This window comes from Neovison vison, chromosome 4, assembly GCF_020171115.1.
Source record: "Neovison vison isolate M4711 chromosome 4, ASM_NN_V1, whole genome shotgun sequence".
NCBI lineage: Eukaryota > Metazoa > Chordata > Mammalia > Carnivora > Mustelidae > Neogale > Neogale vison.
This window is the reverse complement of record NC_058094.1, coordinates 7,689,812-7,705,866: the sequence shown is the minus strand read 5'-3', so window position 1 is coordinate 7,705,866 and position 16,055 is coordinate 7,689,812. Positions and strand designations below refer to the sequence as shown.

Below are 16,055 nucleotides of genomic sequence, written 5' to 3'. Positions count from 1 at the left end.
TAGTTCCTCTAGAGTTCCACAAGAAAGCAGGAGCAGGTGCAATGGTAGGAAAATCACAAACCATCCTGCGAAAACGAAACCACGCCCTTTGTCTTCTGGCATTTGGAGTCCATCGGCACAAAGGAAGAGAGCGACGGACAACTGCTTCTGACGTAAGGCCCCTTGTTAAATCACTCCTGCCAAATCAAATTTCACATGTACCTCAAACTTGAAGGAGCACTAAAATACTTAAACAAATGTGCATAAATTGGAACTATTACTAGTAATAATATCTAGAGGCATTAAAGTGAAAATATCTCATGGTGACTGTTGATCCAGCCTTAACGACAAAAGGTGACACTCTGCATAAGTAAATTTATCAGAACACTGACTTCACCTTTATCAACACCGATATTCTTCAAGCATTAACTCTTGCACTGTGTCTTCCTAATGAGAGAGTGTCAGAGAGAAAAAAAACGGGCTCTTTCCTAAATGACGTAGATGACATAGATTAAGCGCTATAACCATCCATCCTTGCGCTGTGTCCACAGTTGCTGAGAACAAGAGAACACCGACCCCAGGGGAGACAGGCACATCTACCCAACACTTAGAATGAACACACTTAATATGACCCCAAGTAACCTTCCCACAACCCTACTATGGTAGGTAATGCCCTCCCCACAAAGACATCCAGATCCCAGTCCACAGAGCCTATTACCTTCCATGGCAGAGGGATCTGGCAGATGTGACCAAGTCAAGGCTTTTGAGATAGACTATCCTCTGTGATCCAGGTGGGCTCAGTGAAATCATAAGGATCCTTAGGGGAGACAGGCAGGAGGGTCAGGGTCACGTCACAGAGGAGATGTGATCATGGAAGCAGAGGGACAGCCAGGTCCAAAAGGCCTTGCCTCTACCTTTGCACACGGAGGCAGGGGCTCAAGAGCCAAAGGATATGGGCAGACTCTAGAAGCTAGAAAGGCTAGAAATGGAGTCTCCCCTAGGGCCTCCGGAAAGAAGGCAGCCATGCTGACAACCTGATTTTGGATTTCTGAAGTTCAGAGCGGTCCCATCATAAATCTGTGCTGACTTAAGCCAGTAAACATGTGGTCGTCTGTTACAGCAGCCATGGGAAACAAACAGGGACAATGCAGCACGGGTTCAAGGTCATACAGGCAGGAAGCGGTTCCAACGTGGGTCTGCCCTGCCGCTTCTCCACACAGCCCAGCCCACCGGCGTGTGCTGCCGAAGGTAAGAAGAGCTCCCGGAGGAAGCGTGATGCGCTGCAGCCGGCGGTTTGCGGAGCCCCGTCTGCACAGCCCTCCCATCTGCAGGGACTTGTACAATGGCAAATCAGGACAGAAATAGCCACAGCAGTAAAAATACAGTTAAAGAAGCCTCCATGCTTTCTTCAAGGGCTGAACTTCAGGCAACAGCAGACTTAAGAGACTGACGGTTCTCTGTAATTAGCCATCAGTGCTGATACAAGGAGGAATGCATCAACATCGGGCATGGAAAGAGACAGAAGGCAGCCCAGAGCCAGAGAAAAGAACAGGACCGAGGTTACAGATGCTGCTCCAGGCGTCTGCAACCTGCCGCTGAGAGCCCTCCACCCCGGTGAGGTTTCAGCCTTCTGCAACAGTCAGATCTATAGTCTAAGCGGACTCTTTAGGAAGCTGCATGGCTCATATTATCCCAGGGGCTGTCATTCTCATGGTTTAGAAAGACCTGAGAAGAACTTCAGGTGGACCCAGACAGGGTGTACCCAGAGCATGGCACAAACATCAGCCCGCCCCCTGCTGTCCATCACCCAGACACCTGCGGGGACGGTGAGCCTCAGACACCCACCATGTCCATGCCCCCCTTCACCTTGACTCCAGGGTGAGCTGGCCGAAGGGTAAGAGGGACAAGGATGCTGTGCAGAGACCAGTCTCGCTGAAGCCTCGTACACGAACTTGGAAGGATGGACCACCTGGTTGCTCAGATACCATCTTCTACTGAAGAGCTTCCTGGCTCCAGAGTGCATGTTTTTATTTATTTTTTTTTTTAAAGATTTTATTTATTTATTTATTTGAGAGAGAGAGACAGTGAGAGAGAGCATGAGCGAGGAGAAGGTCAGAGAGCGAAGCAGACTCCCCGTGGAGCTGGGAGCCCGATGTGGGACTCGATCCTGGGACTCCAGGATCACGCCCCGAGCCGAAGGCAGTCGTCCAACCAACTGAGCCACCCAGGCGTCCCGAGAGTGCATGTTTTTAGAAGTAAAAAGACTATGGGTAAGTGGGGCTACTTTATCTGACAAGGACTCTGCTTGTAGAGGAAGGAGGAGAAAAATAACCATACTTACACCTAGAATATTTCCACGTGTAGCCATAGGATCTCTTATTAGAAATTGAAGGAGCCTGGGGAAAAATGGTACTTCCTCCACTCAGACCTAAGTTCCACACTCATCCCTCCACTTGTCTAATTATGATGCACACAAGAGTGCTTGAAGCTCGGAGAATTCCTCTTTGTAAGTTTTACCAGAAAACTTCTTAACTCAAGTGTATGAGGGCAGGTTGGATGGGGCCGGGGAGGACCCACAGGAATCAACACTGAGCTAAAGAGCTTTTCATTCATGACTAGGGGATTCTCGATGGATTACGTAACAGGAAAACACTGCGCCATCTCACCTGCCCCACGTGCTGGGGGCAGCAGAATCCTGGGAAAGCCTCTACACCACACGCAGAGGCCCTCTTTAACGTCAAAAAGGGAGAAATGCACTACAGAATCCTGGGAAAGCCTCTACACCACACGCAGAGGCCCTCTTTAACGTCAAAAAGGGAGAAATGCACTACAGCATGATTTTGCATGAAATTCTCTCACACTGCTGGCATACACGCAAAAGGTTTAATCAGGCCCTTACGAAATCTATGCGTCTCTTTGTACATATAGACTAGCAAACCTTTGTAATGGAAACCTCCGCCCATCCTGACCTCTCCCCTCTAAAGCACAGTAATGAGCTCCTCTGGGAAACAAGCGAGCATAAACAGGGACACATCCCTTCAAGGAAGCCCATAAATGTGAAAACACGGATCTGCACGCAGGCAAAAAGACAGGACGGTCACTCAGTTCCTTTTTACTTAATTGAGAGCAAGAAGATTCATTTAACAGTAAGTTCCTCCATCATATTTTAAAACATCCAATTCACAGGCATATGATGTAATACAATATCTGAAAGCAGAGAGGCGGAAAAGGAATTTGCACTTTTCAAGAGCTTCCACATTCCAACGACTGTCTACAAGGCACTTTACGTTTTCTTCACTCGTTCAGCCCACAAACATTTATTGAGCACCTACTGTTAAGCCAGGCGTCGCTCTAAGTGCTGGGGTACAAAACGAAGCAAATGCAATAGGTCAAGAGTCCCCACGTGACGAGCTTACAGTCAAGTGAAGACCTGGAAAATCATGAACAAGGAAATTACAATGTCCAGGACAGGCAGAGAAGTCTAAGGAGAAAGAGAGAAGGGCATGGACCTGGCGAGTATGAAAACGGCAAAGAGGTGGACGCATCTGGAGAGGAGACAGTCAGAGGAGAGCCAAGGTGAGGAGGGTGGAGACGGAGGGGTGAGGGGGAAGCTCAGTCAGGCCCATCGCTCTGGCCGCGGTCTGGGAGCTGACCGTGGGGGCAAGGCCAGAAGCAGGGAGAGCATCAGGCGGCAACAGCAAGAAAGGAGGCACGAGGCTGAGGCGGCATGAACAAATGTCACTCCACAAGGACACTGGGAAGGGAAACCAAAGGAGAACATGCAGAAGGGGCTAATGGGCAGGCCATGGGCAGGGTGTGAGTGAGACAGTCAACAATGACCTGAGCTGCTGACCCAGGTGACCGTCAAGGAGTGGCCACTGACGGACACGTGGACGGGAGGGGTCAGCCAACCTTGGTACCCCCAGAGCCAAACCCAGCCTGTTTCTGTGAAGCTGGGAGTTCCGAACGGCTTTTACATTTTTCAAGGTTTATGGGAAGAAAACAAATCAAAAAGAAGACAATACAGCAGGAACCACATGTGGCAGTCAAAACCTCAAATATTTCTTACATTTTTTCCCCAAGTTTGGTGAGCCCTGGCCCGCAGGAGACACAGGTCTGGGGCAGATGGGGAGCTGACGCGGCACAGGCTAAGTCCAAGGGGACTTTAGACGAGCAGGTGCAGATGCTGAGTGGGCAGCTGGGCTGGTGGAGCCTGGGGGAGAGGACGGGGCTGGCAACGGAAGCTGGGAAGCCTTCCACGTGACTAGTGTGTGAGCTCGGGGGAACGCGGAGAGGCCCTAGGGGATGAGCGTAGAAGTGTGCGGACTTCAGAGAGTGGGAGGTCACAGCTAAGGCGGTCCCAGAAAAGGAGATCAAGAAGGAACAGCCAAAACGGCAGTGGAGCCCAAGTGAGTAGGGGGCACTTCCTGTCATTTGATCCTCAAGCCCGTCAGGCACAGGGCCATACTGATCCCCGTTTGATAAGGAAACTGAGGTTCAGCAAAGTGACCTGACCAAGGCCACCCTATGAGGCAGTGGTAAGCAAGACTCAAAACTCAGGCCTCTGTCGCCTTGCCTCCCCCACATCGCTTCTCTGTGGAACAAGCTGTTGAATGGTTACCAGTACAACAGATGCACTAAAAACCAAATCCTCCCAGGCAGGTTTTAAAGCCATGTTTGCTTCCAAATAAAGAGCTAATTCTATGTTTAGAGGCTAACAGCCTCATCAAAGCAACCAAACCCCTAGCACCAGCACTGTCCCTGAGGACCTCGAGGCCCATGTGATGGTCACACAGCTCACAAGGGCATCCCCGTGTGGGAGATCATGTCCTCCTTTGGTGGAGCGAAAGGTTTTTTTTTTTTTTTACTTGACCAGTTTCTAAGTTTAGCCAAAGGAGTAAGAGATAAATGAGAAAAACTAAGAGATGTCCATAAAAAACAAAAAGGAGTAACGTGTGCATGATCAAATTTATTATTAAAAAAAGCAAAGCACCTAATAAAACAATATACTAGCACCTAATAAAACAATATACTAGAACAGATACTACTGAACAGACCAAAATCTCAAAACATGCCTAGCATCTTGAGAGACTGGCATTCCAAAATAAAAGGAAAAGGACTGACTTCTCTACAAATACGCTGAATCAACTAAAAATTGTTTAAAAAAATATATCAAAACCACACACCACATACCAAAATAAATTTGAAGAATATTAATTTTAATAAATGTTATAAACTATAAAAGTAGAACTTGAAAAAGTACAAAAGAAGTTTCTCCTAAGATGAGGGAGGTTTCTTTAAACACAGAAAATCATGAAGAAAAAAAATAATATCAAAACCACATCAAGATACCACCTTAGTCCAGTTAGAATGGCAAAACCCGACAAACCAAGAAACAACAAATGTTGGTGAGGATGCAAAGAAAGGGGAGCCCTCTTCCACTGCTGGTGGGAATGCAAGTTGGTGCAGCCACTTTGGAGAACAGTGTGCAGATTCCTCAAGAAATTAAAAATAGAGCTTCCCTATGACCCTGCTATTGCAGTACTGGGTATTTACCCCAAAGATACAGATGTAGTGAAAAGAAGGGTCACATGTACCCCAATGTTCACAGAAGCAATGTCCACAATAGCCAAACTGTGGAAAGAGCCAAGATGCCTTTCAACAGGTGAATGGATAAAGATGTGGTCCATATAGACAATGGAATATTACTCAGCCAACAGGAAGGATGAATACCCAACTTTTGTATCAACATGGAAGGGACTGGAGGAGATTATGCTGAGTGAAATAAGTCAAGCAGAGAGAGGCAATTATCATATGGTTTCGCTTTCTTTGTGGAGCAGAAGAAATAACATGGAGGACATGAGGAGAAGGAAAGGAAAAGTGAATTGGGGGAAATCGGAGGGGGAGACAAACCATGGGAAACAAACTGATGGTTTTAGAAGGGAGGGAGTGGGGGGATGGGTTAGCCTGGTGGTGGATACGAGGGAGGGCACGGATCGCAGGGAGCACTGGATGCAAACAAATGAATCGTGGAACACGACATCAAAAACTAACTATAATAAAAAATAAATAAATAATAATTGTGAATGTCTATGTAAAATAATAATAATAAAGGATAAGACTGGTAAGTTTAAATATGCAAGGCTATATAACTTCTTTTTATAAAAAGACGTGTCAAATTAAATGTAAAAGGCAAGAGTTAAGTTAGAGGGAAATATTTGCACAATATGACAAACCCCTGAGATACAGAAAGCTTTTAGGAATCCTCAAAATGTGAGTGCTACCAAAAATGTGGGTAGGAGATGGAACTAAGCTTTTGTTCTAAGCTTTTTTAAAATTGGAAAGAAAAAGGAGGGCCAGCGGTTTAGTTACAGCTGAAGAGCAGATCGCCCTGGAGCTGGAACACCGGGCTGGCACACCACGTATCCAGCTGGCCTTTGAGAAAACATGAGACCAAGGAAGTCCTGGTAGCCCTGGGGAAGACAGGACCACCGGGTGAAGCCATAATGTCCCACGTCACAGAGCATGGGCCGAGAGAGACCCAGGGGCTGTCGAGATCTTGCATCCTTATCCTGTCCCACCAAACTCGGGCCCACGTGGGGCAGAAAGGGGGTGCACCGAGGCAGCAGGACTCCCCAATCCTGGTGCCATTCTCATGGCACCTAACACATGATGCCTTTCTTGCCAGACTGGTGAGTGTCTGAAAACAAGACATGACTTTATAGATGCCTCAAACTCCCAAAAATGTCAGGGAAAAAAAAAAAAAGAAGAGAATCAATCCAAATTTCCTGTTTTGTTAAAAATATTTCATGTCTGGGGCGCCTGGGTGGCTCAATGGGTTAAAACCTCTGCCTTCGGCTCAGGTCATGATCTCGGGCTCCGGGGATGGAGACCCGCATCCACTCTCTGCTCAGCGGGGGCCTGTTTCTCTTTCTCTCTCTGCCTACTTGTGATCTCTCTCTCTGTGTCTAATAAATAATAAAATCTTAAAAAAAAATATTTCATGTCTGCAAGGCCTTTCCTTCTGGAGGGCCGTCTCACCGCTTCAAGGACACACCATCAGTGCCCATGTGAGTTCCCTTCCCTGCTGAAGGGCTCCGGGAAGCAAGTGAAGTGAGAGGTCGACGGGCTGCTGTGTCACTGTCACCCCAGCCCTCCCTCCACATCCGACAGCAGTCAGTCCAGGCCCCCGATTAGACACACAATCTCCTCCAATCCCTTCAGGCCAGAACCCAGACCTCTGAGCCAGGCATGAGGCCACAGCACCCCAAGATGCCCCCCAGACACCGCCACCACAGCCCAGGGGACACCCCAGACTTCCTGGCGCTGACAACTGCTGTTTCCCATTAGCGGCACTGTATTATTTGGGATTTCAGTGTATCATTGCTTCCAAGTCAAGAAATACCAGTAAGCCTTATTGTTTGTGGAGGTACAGAATTCATGAACAATTACAAGATTTAATGCTTTCATTTCTCAGGGTAAGACTACTTTACTGTCACTGCATTTTTAATTATTTTGCTTACAGATTTTCTTATTTACAGCACACTGCTTAGGTCTGAACAGCTACAGCTCTGGCCTTCATGAGCCTTAGGCAAGCCCTGGATCTTTAGTTCTAACGAAGCCTAGCTAAGCGCGCAGCCTCTCCATTAGCCCCTCAAGCTCACCCAGATGCACAAACAATAGGATGGATTCCCTAGAACATTCTTAAAATACAGGTATGACCTAATGGCTATCATCCTGTAAGTTCTAAAATCACAAATAATTGTTGAAATCAATCCAATTTTTAGAGTGAACTCCAATTTTTGTAAATAATTGTGCTAAAATAGAAATATATTTATAAATATGATTTACTAATATTATTACATAAAATACTAACAAGACCTTCCCACAACTGGGGTTTTTAAAGGAAAATAAAAAATGCTAAAACAGCTTTTATGGTTTACCTGCCTGTCTTCCTTTTTTTTCTAATTTACATTTAATTAGCCAACATACAGCACATCTTTAGTTTTAATGTAGTGTTCAGTGATTGAATAGTTGCGTATAACACCCAGTGTTCATCACAACATGTGCCCTCCCTAATACCCACCACAGGGCTCCCCGATCCCCTCAGCCCCTCCCCTATGAAACCCTCAGATTGTTTCCCGGAGTCCAGAGTCTTTCATGGTTTGTCTGCCTCTCTGATTTCTCTCCCTTTGGATTTCCCTCCCTTCCCCCATGTTCCTCCATGCTATTCCTTATGTTCCACATATGAGTGAAACCATATAATTATCTTTCTCTGCTTAACTTATTTCACTCAGCTTAATCCCCACCAATTCCATCCATGATGATGCAAACAGTGGGCATTCATCCTTTCTGATGGCTGCATAATATTCCATTGTGTATATGGACCACATATTCTTTATCCATTCGTCTGTTGAAGGACAGCTCAGCTCCTTCCACAATTTGGCTATTGTGGACATTGCTGCTATGAACACTGGGGTGCATATGGCCCTTCTTTTCACTACATCTGTAACTATGCAGTAAATACCTAGTAGTGCTATTGTGAGATCATGGGGTAGCTTTATTTTTAATTTCCTGAGGAACCTCCATACTGTTTCCCAGAGTGGCTGCACCAGACTGTGATCCCACCAACAGTGTAAGAGGGCTCCTTTCCTCTACATCCCCAACATTTGCTGTTCCCTGTCTAATTAACTTGAGCCACTCTAACTGGTGGAAGGTAGTACCTCATTGTGGCTTTAATTTGTATTTCCCTGACGACTAGTGATACGGAGCATTTTTTCATTTGTCTATTGGCCATTTATATGTCTTCGTTGGAGAAGTGTCTGTTCATGTCTTCTGCCCATTTCTTGACTGGATTATCTGTTTTTTGGGTCTTGAGCTTGATAAATTCTTCATAGATCTTAGAAACCTAAATGCTTATCTTCCTATAATAATTCTGCTTTCCTTTTCTCCATCCTGCCCCTGCTCCATTGTCCACTGTCACCACTGCCCACCACCCCTCCTGCCCCCAGCAACTCACACCCTTCTCCCCAAGGCTGCTGAGCCCCCTTCCATTGCAGCACCCACCTTAATCATGGCTCGCATACTTCTCTTCCTCCCCACTAGGCTATAAACTCCTTGGTGGCAGAAACTGTTCCTTACTGACCCCATACCCCAGGGAGGACTGGGACATAGTAAGAACTCAATCAATAGTTCTTAAGAATGAATGAAATTAGAAATCTACTTAATTGTACATCACATATGATCTTGAGATCAAATCAGCCCAAGTATTGTTCGTATTTTACGCTGAGCCCCATTCTGGACTGAGTAAAAATCCTGAGGTAGCTTGGATGATAAGCATCCACTAGGAAACATCAGGTCAGATGCAATCATGGCTTCCCCTCCAGGTCCTCAGGTTCGGGTGGGGATGGAGGGCTGAAGAGGACTAAAACTTCCAGATCAAGGCCTCCTGAGGGTACCTTATTCCTGGAAGCAGCATGCCCTCCACACCCACCCACGCACACACACAAACACGTGCACACGTGCACACACACCCAGCACTGGGAGAGGTCAGGCAGGGCTCTAGTCCTGAGCATGGGACAAGAGGAAGCAGGGAGATCTTTCTGTTCTTTAAGACCTAGCTCTTGCCTGCAGACCATCCACTATTTCTGCTGGACTTGGAATGTCAGCTTCCAACTCCACTTTTGAGAGGGAGAAAAAAACTAATTATGCTATGGAGTCATTTACTTACCGTCAGCTGTGTGAAGGAGCTTGTGACTTTTCAATGTTCCTTTCGATTTGAATTTCTTGCCACACATGTCACACAGGTGGGTCTTCTCAGTGCTGTGACGATTCATATGAGCCTTGAGGTTACTCTTGCTGCGAGTGGCGTACTCACACAAAGAACATTTGAAGGGTTTCACACCTACCAGAGGAGGGGGAAATACATACATGTATATATAACTAAATCACACGGACACACACAGAGACACACCCTACATATGTGTGTGCATGTGTGTGCATACCCACATCGAACAAAGCAGTGCACTTGCCTGTCCCTAGACAAACCACACACGGGCCTGGCCACGCTCTCCTCCGTGCTGCTCTGCCCGACAGCCAAGCCCTGTCCTCCTGGATCTGCCAGGACTTCCCCCTGTGCAGCTTGTTCTGGCTTGCCCAAGCCAAGGCCCCTGCTGCCCTCTCAGTGTCCCCACGTCCTGAAGCCCCCCTAGCCAAGCCGCTAGAGTGCACTGTGAGTCATCGGCACCTGCCCCTCCCTGCAGCCCGGGAACTCCTCGCTGGCAGAGTGTGTTCTGCAACCCACAACCATGACATTCCACTGAACCGAGAGAAGCTGACCCACGTGAGAGTAAACAAGGGCCTGTGCAGAAATCAATGGCATCGGCCCCCAGGATCAGTGGGGAAAGCACATTTCCATAAACTGAGCAGAGCCTTAGGACACCAGCTGCTGGTAGGCTAAAGGCTTGGACTGTGGGGCATCCTGGCTGCTCCCCCTTCACTCCACAGACACCTACTGAGGGCCTACTCTGGAGTACTCACTCCCTGAAGGCTCTGAAGATGAGATGCCATAGGGTCTGTCGCCGCCCAGAGGGAGTTGCAAAGCAAAAAGACCATGACACCCAGAGTAACGTGTACAGCAGGAGGGTTGCGGTGCCCAATCCTGAGCACGGGGAGGACCGATACACTGCGTGCCCAGCATTTTCACCCCTTGTCTACAAGACCCAAGACTTAGCAGTGAAGGAAATCGAGGTTTTACCGAGGCTGCGGGGTGTGCCTGGGGCACCGAAGGCAGGTGCTTAGGTCCTGGTAGCTAAACATGGCCTCCCAACCTTGGCTTTGGGCTCTGCTCTTTCTGTCTTGGCTGGGTCCCTACTCCACCATTTACTGAACTGTTCGCCTCTCCCTCCCTGATGGTGCCTCCCCCAAGGCCTGAGAACAGGGGTTTCAGTCCTCCTGGCAGAAAACACGTCGTCCTTTGTCCTCTCCAGGAGCCCTCTGCCTGCAGCACTCCAGCTTCCTAAGTCATAGGCGGGAGCTCAGCAAACATCCGGGAGAAGCACACACCTCCGCTCACTGCAGCTGCCCCCGAACGGGCAGCGACTGAACTCCCTGAGCTTCGCCGGCCAATGGACACATTTCTCAGGAAGCTTCAGGAAGCGGAAGGACGTCTAACCGCTGGGCACGTGATGGGATGGCTTCCTCATCAAGTACGCCCACATGGGGAATGGAGGCACAAAACGCAAATAGGGGTCCACCTGGGAGAGGAGTACTCACCTTCATGAGCCCAGATATGACGCTGAAGGTCGGAGCCATTCTTCATGAAATAGAAATCGCAGTACGGGCACTTCATGGCTCGCTTCCCGATCAGACCTTTCAGCTGAACCCTCCGCCCGAGCACCTCAGAAATAGTGCTCATGGACACCTCTAGAAGGAAAGCAGGGGCACCATCAGAAGCCAGAGAGGATCGGACCCCCCAAGACGTCCGGGAACCTCGTGACCGCACGCCAACGCCCTGGCTGGCCCCAGCAGCGCTCACGTGGCCAATCAATACGTGCCCCCCCAAGTCACGTGACAGAACTCATGCCTGAAAATTGAACCAGACTCTGATCATGTCTCAGATCTAAATACCCATGAGCATAAAATGTGAGGGATGGAGAAACAAGACCATGAGGCACCTTCAAACAAATGCAGGACATGAAATCATGTACGAAAAGCGACCCGGTCCCTCCAAGGAACTGATGTCACGGGAACAAACGTGAGGTGTGGTGAACCATAGGATATTAGAAACTCAAGTGACATAACAAGTAAAAGCAACATGCCTGCGTCTTGATTCACACAGTCTTGTGTTGACTGAGGAAATTTTAAATGAACTAATGCTAGGGAATAATAAAGAAACACCATCAATTAATTCTGTTTGTTTTGCTTATACTCCAAAAACACCCTGATTAGCATCCCAAAGTTCTTTTTACAGGGAAATGATCTAAGTGCAGGACCTACTTTAAGATATTCTAGAACAAAAAGTCTGGAGGGCTGAGACACGAAACCAGTCTGACAGAATGCACATGAGTATGGCACCTGTGGGGGTTCCTCATATTATTCTGTGTTTTGTATATATTTGAAGTTCAGACCAAAGACAAAACACACCTCACATAGGTTCCTGAGACAGGGTGGCCGGTTTAGATGAGTGTCCTGGGCTCACACTGGACACAGGGTGACAGGCCAGAATGAGGCCATCAGAGAATCCCATAACCTATGTGTTCCCACATGGATGAAGGTCTTAAGGCTCCATCTGGTCCCAGATAAAACACGAGTATTGGTGAACTCTGTTATTTCTTTACTTTTCTTCCATATCGCTTATAATCAGCGAGTCAGTGTCCTAGCCCAGGAGCAGATACAAAATAAAGCAGATACAAAGGGGACACGGATGCGGGGAAAGGTGCTTGGCTTACCTGTTCCTCATTTATACCACACATAGTCCTCTCGGGCCTGCCCGATGGGAGGCTGGGGACCTGGGGCTAGACCGTAACAATGGCGGCCCTTCCCCAAGGTTCTCACGGGGAGCGAGGGCAGGAGAAGTGCCAATGACCTGAACACAAGAGTCAGCACACAGAGGGCGGGGGTACGGCCCTCCCCCAGACGGGGAGCCCCCAAATCCTCCCCAAGGATGGGACTCCAAGGAAGAACATAGAGAATGAGCAGGAATTAGCGGAGTGGAGGAAATGTGTCCCAGGTGGTGAAAACAGAGGTGTGACAGGGGTGAATACCCAAGCGGCTCGTGCTTCACACCTCCGAGTAGCCAAAGAGACCCACGTGGGGAGACCCGAGGCGACGGTCACTCCAGCTCGGCAAGGCTCCTCAGCCTGCGAGCGCGCACCCCTCACAGACCACCATGCTGGGCACCATGGAGTGGGTTCCCAGGGAGTGGTGTCAAGGTCAGACCTCCTTATAAGGGACCCACCCAAAGGCATTCCAAGTGAACACGCAAAGGGAGGAGGGAGACGGGAGTGTGGGGAGATCTATCCAAGACCAGAGGAAAGGATAAAATGAAGGAATTAAAACAACTTCCCAACGTTAAATTAACGTAATGACTTCCTTCGAATTCACTCATCCTTTCATCCCCCTTTATTCCCATTTCGTGCAGTTGATAAATAATGCTGTGTTTCAAAGTAAACATAAGCCCTTTCAAATTAATCACCCCTCCAAAACACATAACCTTACCGGGATGGTTGGTCTTGATATGCGACTTTATCAATCGGTCCTCTGAAAAAGACTTTTCACACACTGGACAAGAGTAACTCCTTTTGTCCTTAACAGAAAGAGAGCATAATCAATGGAGTGTCACATTCAAACCTGGGCTCCGTGGGAAAACCACCACCACCGCCACCACCGCCACGGCTGCCGCCACCACCGCTAGACCACAGTGCACCTCTGCAAACACAGTGACATGCCACCTGCACCTGGCCCCACACAGCCTGGGGAGCTCCGGAGCGCAGAAGGGAGGGGCAGGGCTTACAGGTGACGGTCCGCTGGAGGTGGCCAGGCCGGCAGAGCGCAGGGCTCGGCCTCGAGGTCCACCGTGCAGACCAGCGCTGCTCCACGACCCAAAGCGTATTATGTCCTCCAGTGCTCTCTGCATGGTGTGGGGGGGGTTTCATAGAAGTTATTTTACTAAGACTTGCACCACTTTTAATGGACAGGCATCCTGATGCTCACGTTACAGATTAAGACAGGAGGCCAAGGGTGATGAGCCCCAAGTCTGAGAGGAAGAGCCAGTTTCTGAACCCAAGATGCTTCCCCCACCCCCGCAGCTCCTACGACTCCCAAGGCCTGCCTCCCACTGAGGCTGTGAGTAAGGAGTTCATTCCGCCCTGCTCCCTGCTTCAATGACCCGGCTAACTGCCACGCTACGTTCTCACTATAGGGGAGGCTCTTGTGAATGGTCAAACTGTAGCTTTTGCTCACCTTTTCCTTCAGCTCACTGTAGGGCTACTTCACATGCCAATTTTCCCCCAAAGGGTGGGTGTTATGGGTTCAACTTTGTCCCCTGCAAAATTCATATTAAAGTCCTAAACCCCAGTACTTTAGAATGAGACCTTATTTGGAAATAGGGTCACTGCAGAAGTTATGGGGGGGTGGCGGGGGGTGACGATGGCAAATCATGACTGGTGTCCTGATTTTAAAAAAAAGGAACTCTGGACACAGACATGCACATGGGGATGCCACGTGAAGAAGGCGGCAGAAATCCAGGTAATCCAGGTGACAAGACTGCAAGCCAAGGAACAACAGAGTTTTTGCTGGAAAACACCAGAAGCTAGGAGGGAGGGCAAAGAACAGACTCTCCCTCAGGGTCCTCAGGAAGAAGTAACCATGCCGACACCTCGATCTTGGAATCCCGGCCTCCAGAACTAGGAGACAATAACCCACTCGTGGGCAGGGGGCCCTAGGGGCTAATATAGGGGGCAAGCACACAAAGGGAAAGGCCACAGCCAGCCTCCACCTGGGCAACAGGTGCTTCGGACAGGGGGAGGGGCAGACAAACGGCATAGAGCACTGTGTGGGAATTTGCTCCCACCCTCCCTCAGCGTCCCCAACAGGGAAGACCACCAATGAGGCAGCATTCGCACAAGCTCACCAGGTGGAAACACCCATGAACCCACAACGAGCTGCGAAGTGTGACCTATGTTAAACTGCACGAGCCCACAAGAAAGGCAGGAGCTGTGGCTACAAGGAAAGGTTTCGGGCCCTTGCGTGTTCTAGGATGTTAACAGTCCCTGCTCACCTTGATATACAGGAGGACGAGTTCCCACCACTGACTGAGCACCTACAAGGAGCTCAACACTGTACCAAGTGCTCTCCATGTCTTGTGAATGAGTGAGTCACCCCACAATGCAGTCTACTCACACCAATAAATCATGACAGCAACAGCAACCGTTTCTTAAAAACTTCCTCATGCAGAATGCTGTGCTCTGCACACCACATCCTACAAGGCATCTGAGAAGCTGTCCAAGGTTCACACCACCCCCAGAGAGCAGAGGTAGGTGTCCAGACCAGACCTGTGTACTCCAGAGTTCCTGCTCCTACAAGACAGTGACTAGGAATATGGACTCACGGCTCTGAGTCCCTAGGTTCAAATTCTGGCTTCACCACTTAATAGCTGGGGAACTTTGGGCAAGTGACTTCACCTGTTAATGTCCTGGTTTCTTTGTTTGTAAAATGGCAATAAAAACAGCCTCCTTGCTAGGAGGAAAAAGGAAATTAAAAACACATAAAGTGGACTTCCAGTTTCCGGTCCAGCACATAAGAAGCTTGGAAGTCTGCACTCCACCCTAACAACAAATGAAATGTTGGACATACTGAAAAAGCAGCAACTCTTCTTAATTCATTAGATCCATTAAATTATAGGGCAAGCCACTGCCCCCCAAGCTGGAAAGAAGGCAGAGAATCGTGACTTCTGGGAGCACAAACCCACAAGCAAAAAGCTCTCTGAGAACCAGGACCTGGGATAGGGGTTGCACTTTGAAATACACCACAGCATTCTGTTCCTCTTAACAAGGCCTGCCATCAGGGGAAACCAATTAACCAGCGCCTAACCTGCTGGGGTATTATTAGAGACTAAGCTACCTGGGGGAAGGGAAATACCCACCTCCAGCCACCTACTACATCCTTCCCCGTGTGAGAAAGGACACTACCAAACCCAGACCCCTTTAGCCATCCTTCCCCACCTAAAGGAGCTGGGAAAAAAACGAGAAATACTGGAAAAATTCATGTCCAGGGGCAGAGGCTCACCAAGATATGGAGACCTAATCACAGGCTAGAGAATGAGCCCCCAACCCCACACCTTACCAATACATTAATAAAGGCCTAATATAGTTCTTTGTACCTAGCTTTAAAGGAAGAAAAATATTACAAGACACACTAAAAAGCAAAACACACAGTTTGAAGAGACAGAGCAAGCACAGAACCAGACTCAGATAAGGCAAGGATGATGGGATTACCAGACTGAACATTTAAAACAACTCTGATTCGTATGCTCAGGGCTCTACTAGATGATGCAGAGAGGAGGCAAAAGACATTGC

General features: G+C 48.5%; 1 protein-coding gene across 3 annotated transcripts in view; it reads right to left on the bottom strand.

The window, feature by feature from the left end:
• Positions 1 to 16,055, bottom strand: part of ZFAT (zinc finger and AT-hook domain containing) — a 191,409-nt gene that overhangs the window by 85,428 nt on the left and 89,926 nt on the right. For 2 of the 3 annotated variants that reach the window (XM_044244906.1, XM_044244908.1), the window contains 4 exons: positions 13,493 to 13,609; positions 13,198 to 13,285; positions 11,254 to 11,403; positions 9,710 to 9,883 (listed from right to left, as the gene is read on the bottom strand). In XM_044244906.1, coding sequence (XP_044100841.1) covers positions 9,710 to 9,883; positions 11,254 to 11,403; positions 13,198 to 13,285; positions 13,493 to 13,609 — 529 coding nt within the window. The remainder of the gene's footprint in view (positions 1 to 9,709; positions 9,884 to 11,253; positions 11,404 to 13,197; positions 13,286 to 13,492; positions 13,610 to 16,055) is intronic. The other variant, XM_044244907.1, reaches the window with a different exon arrangement.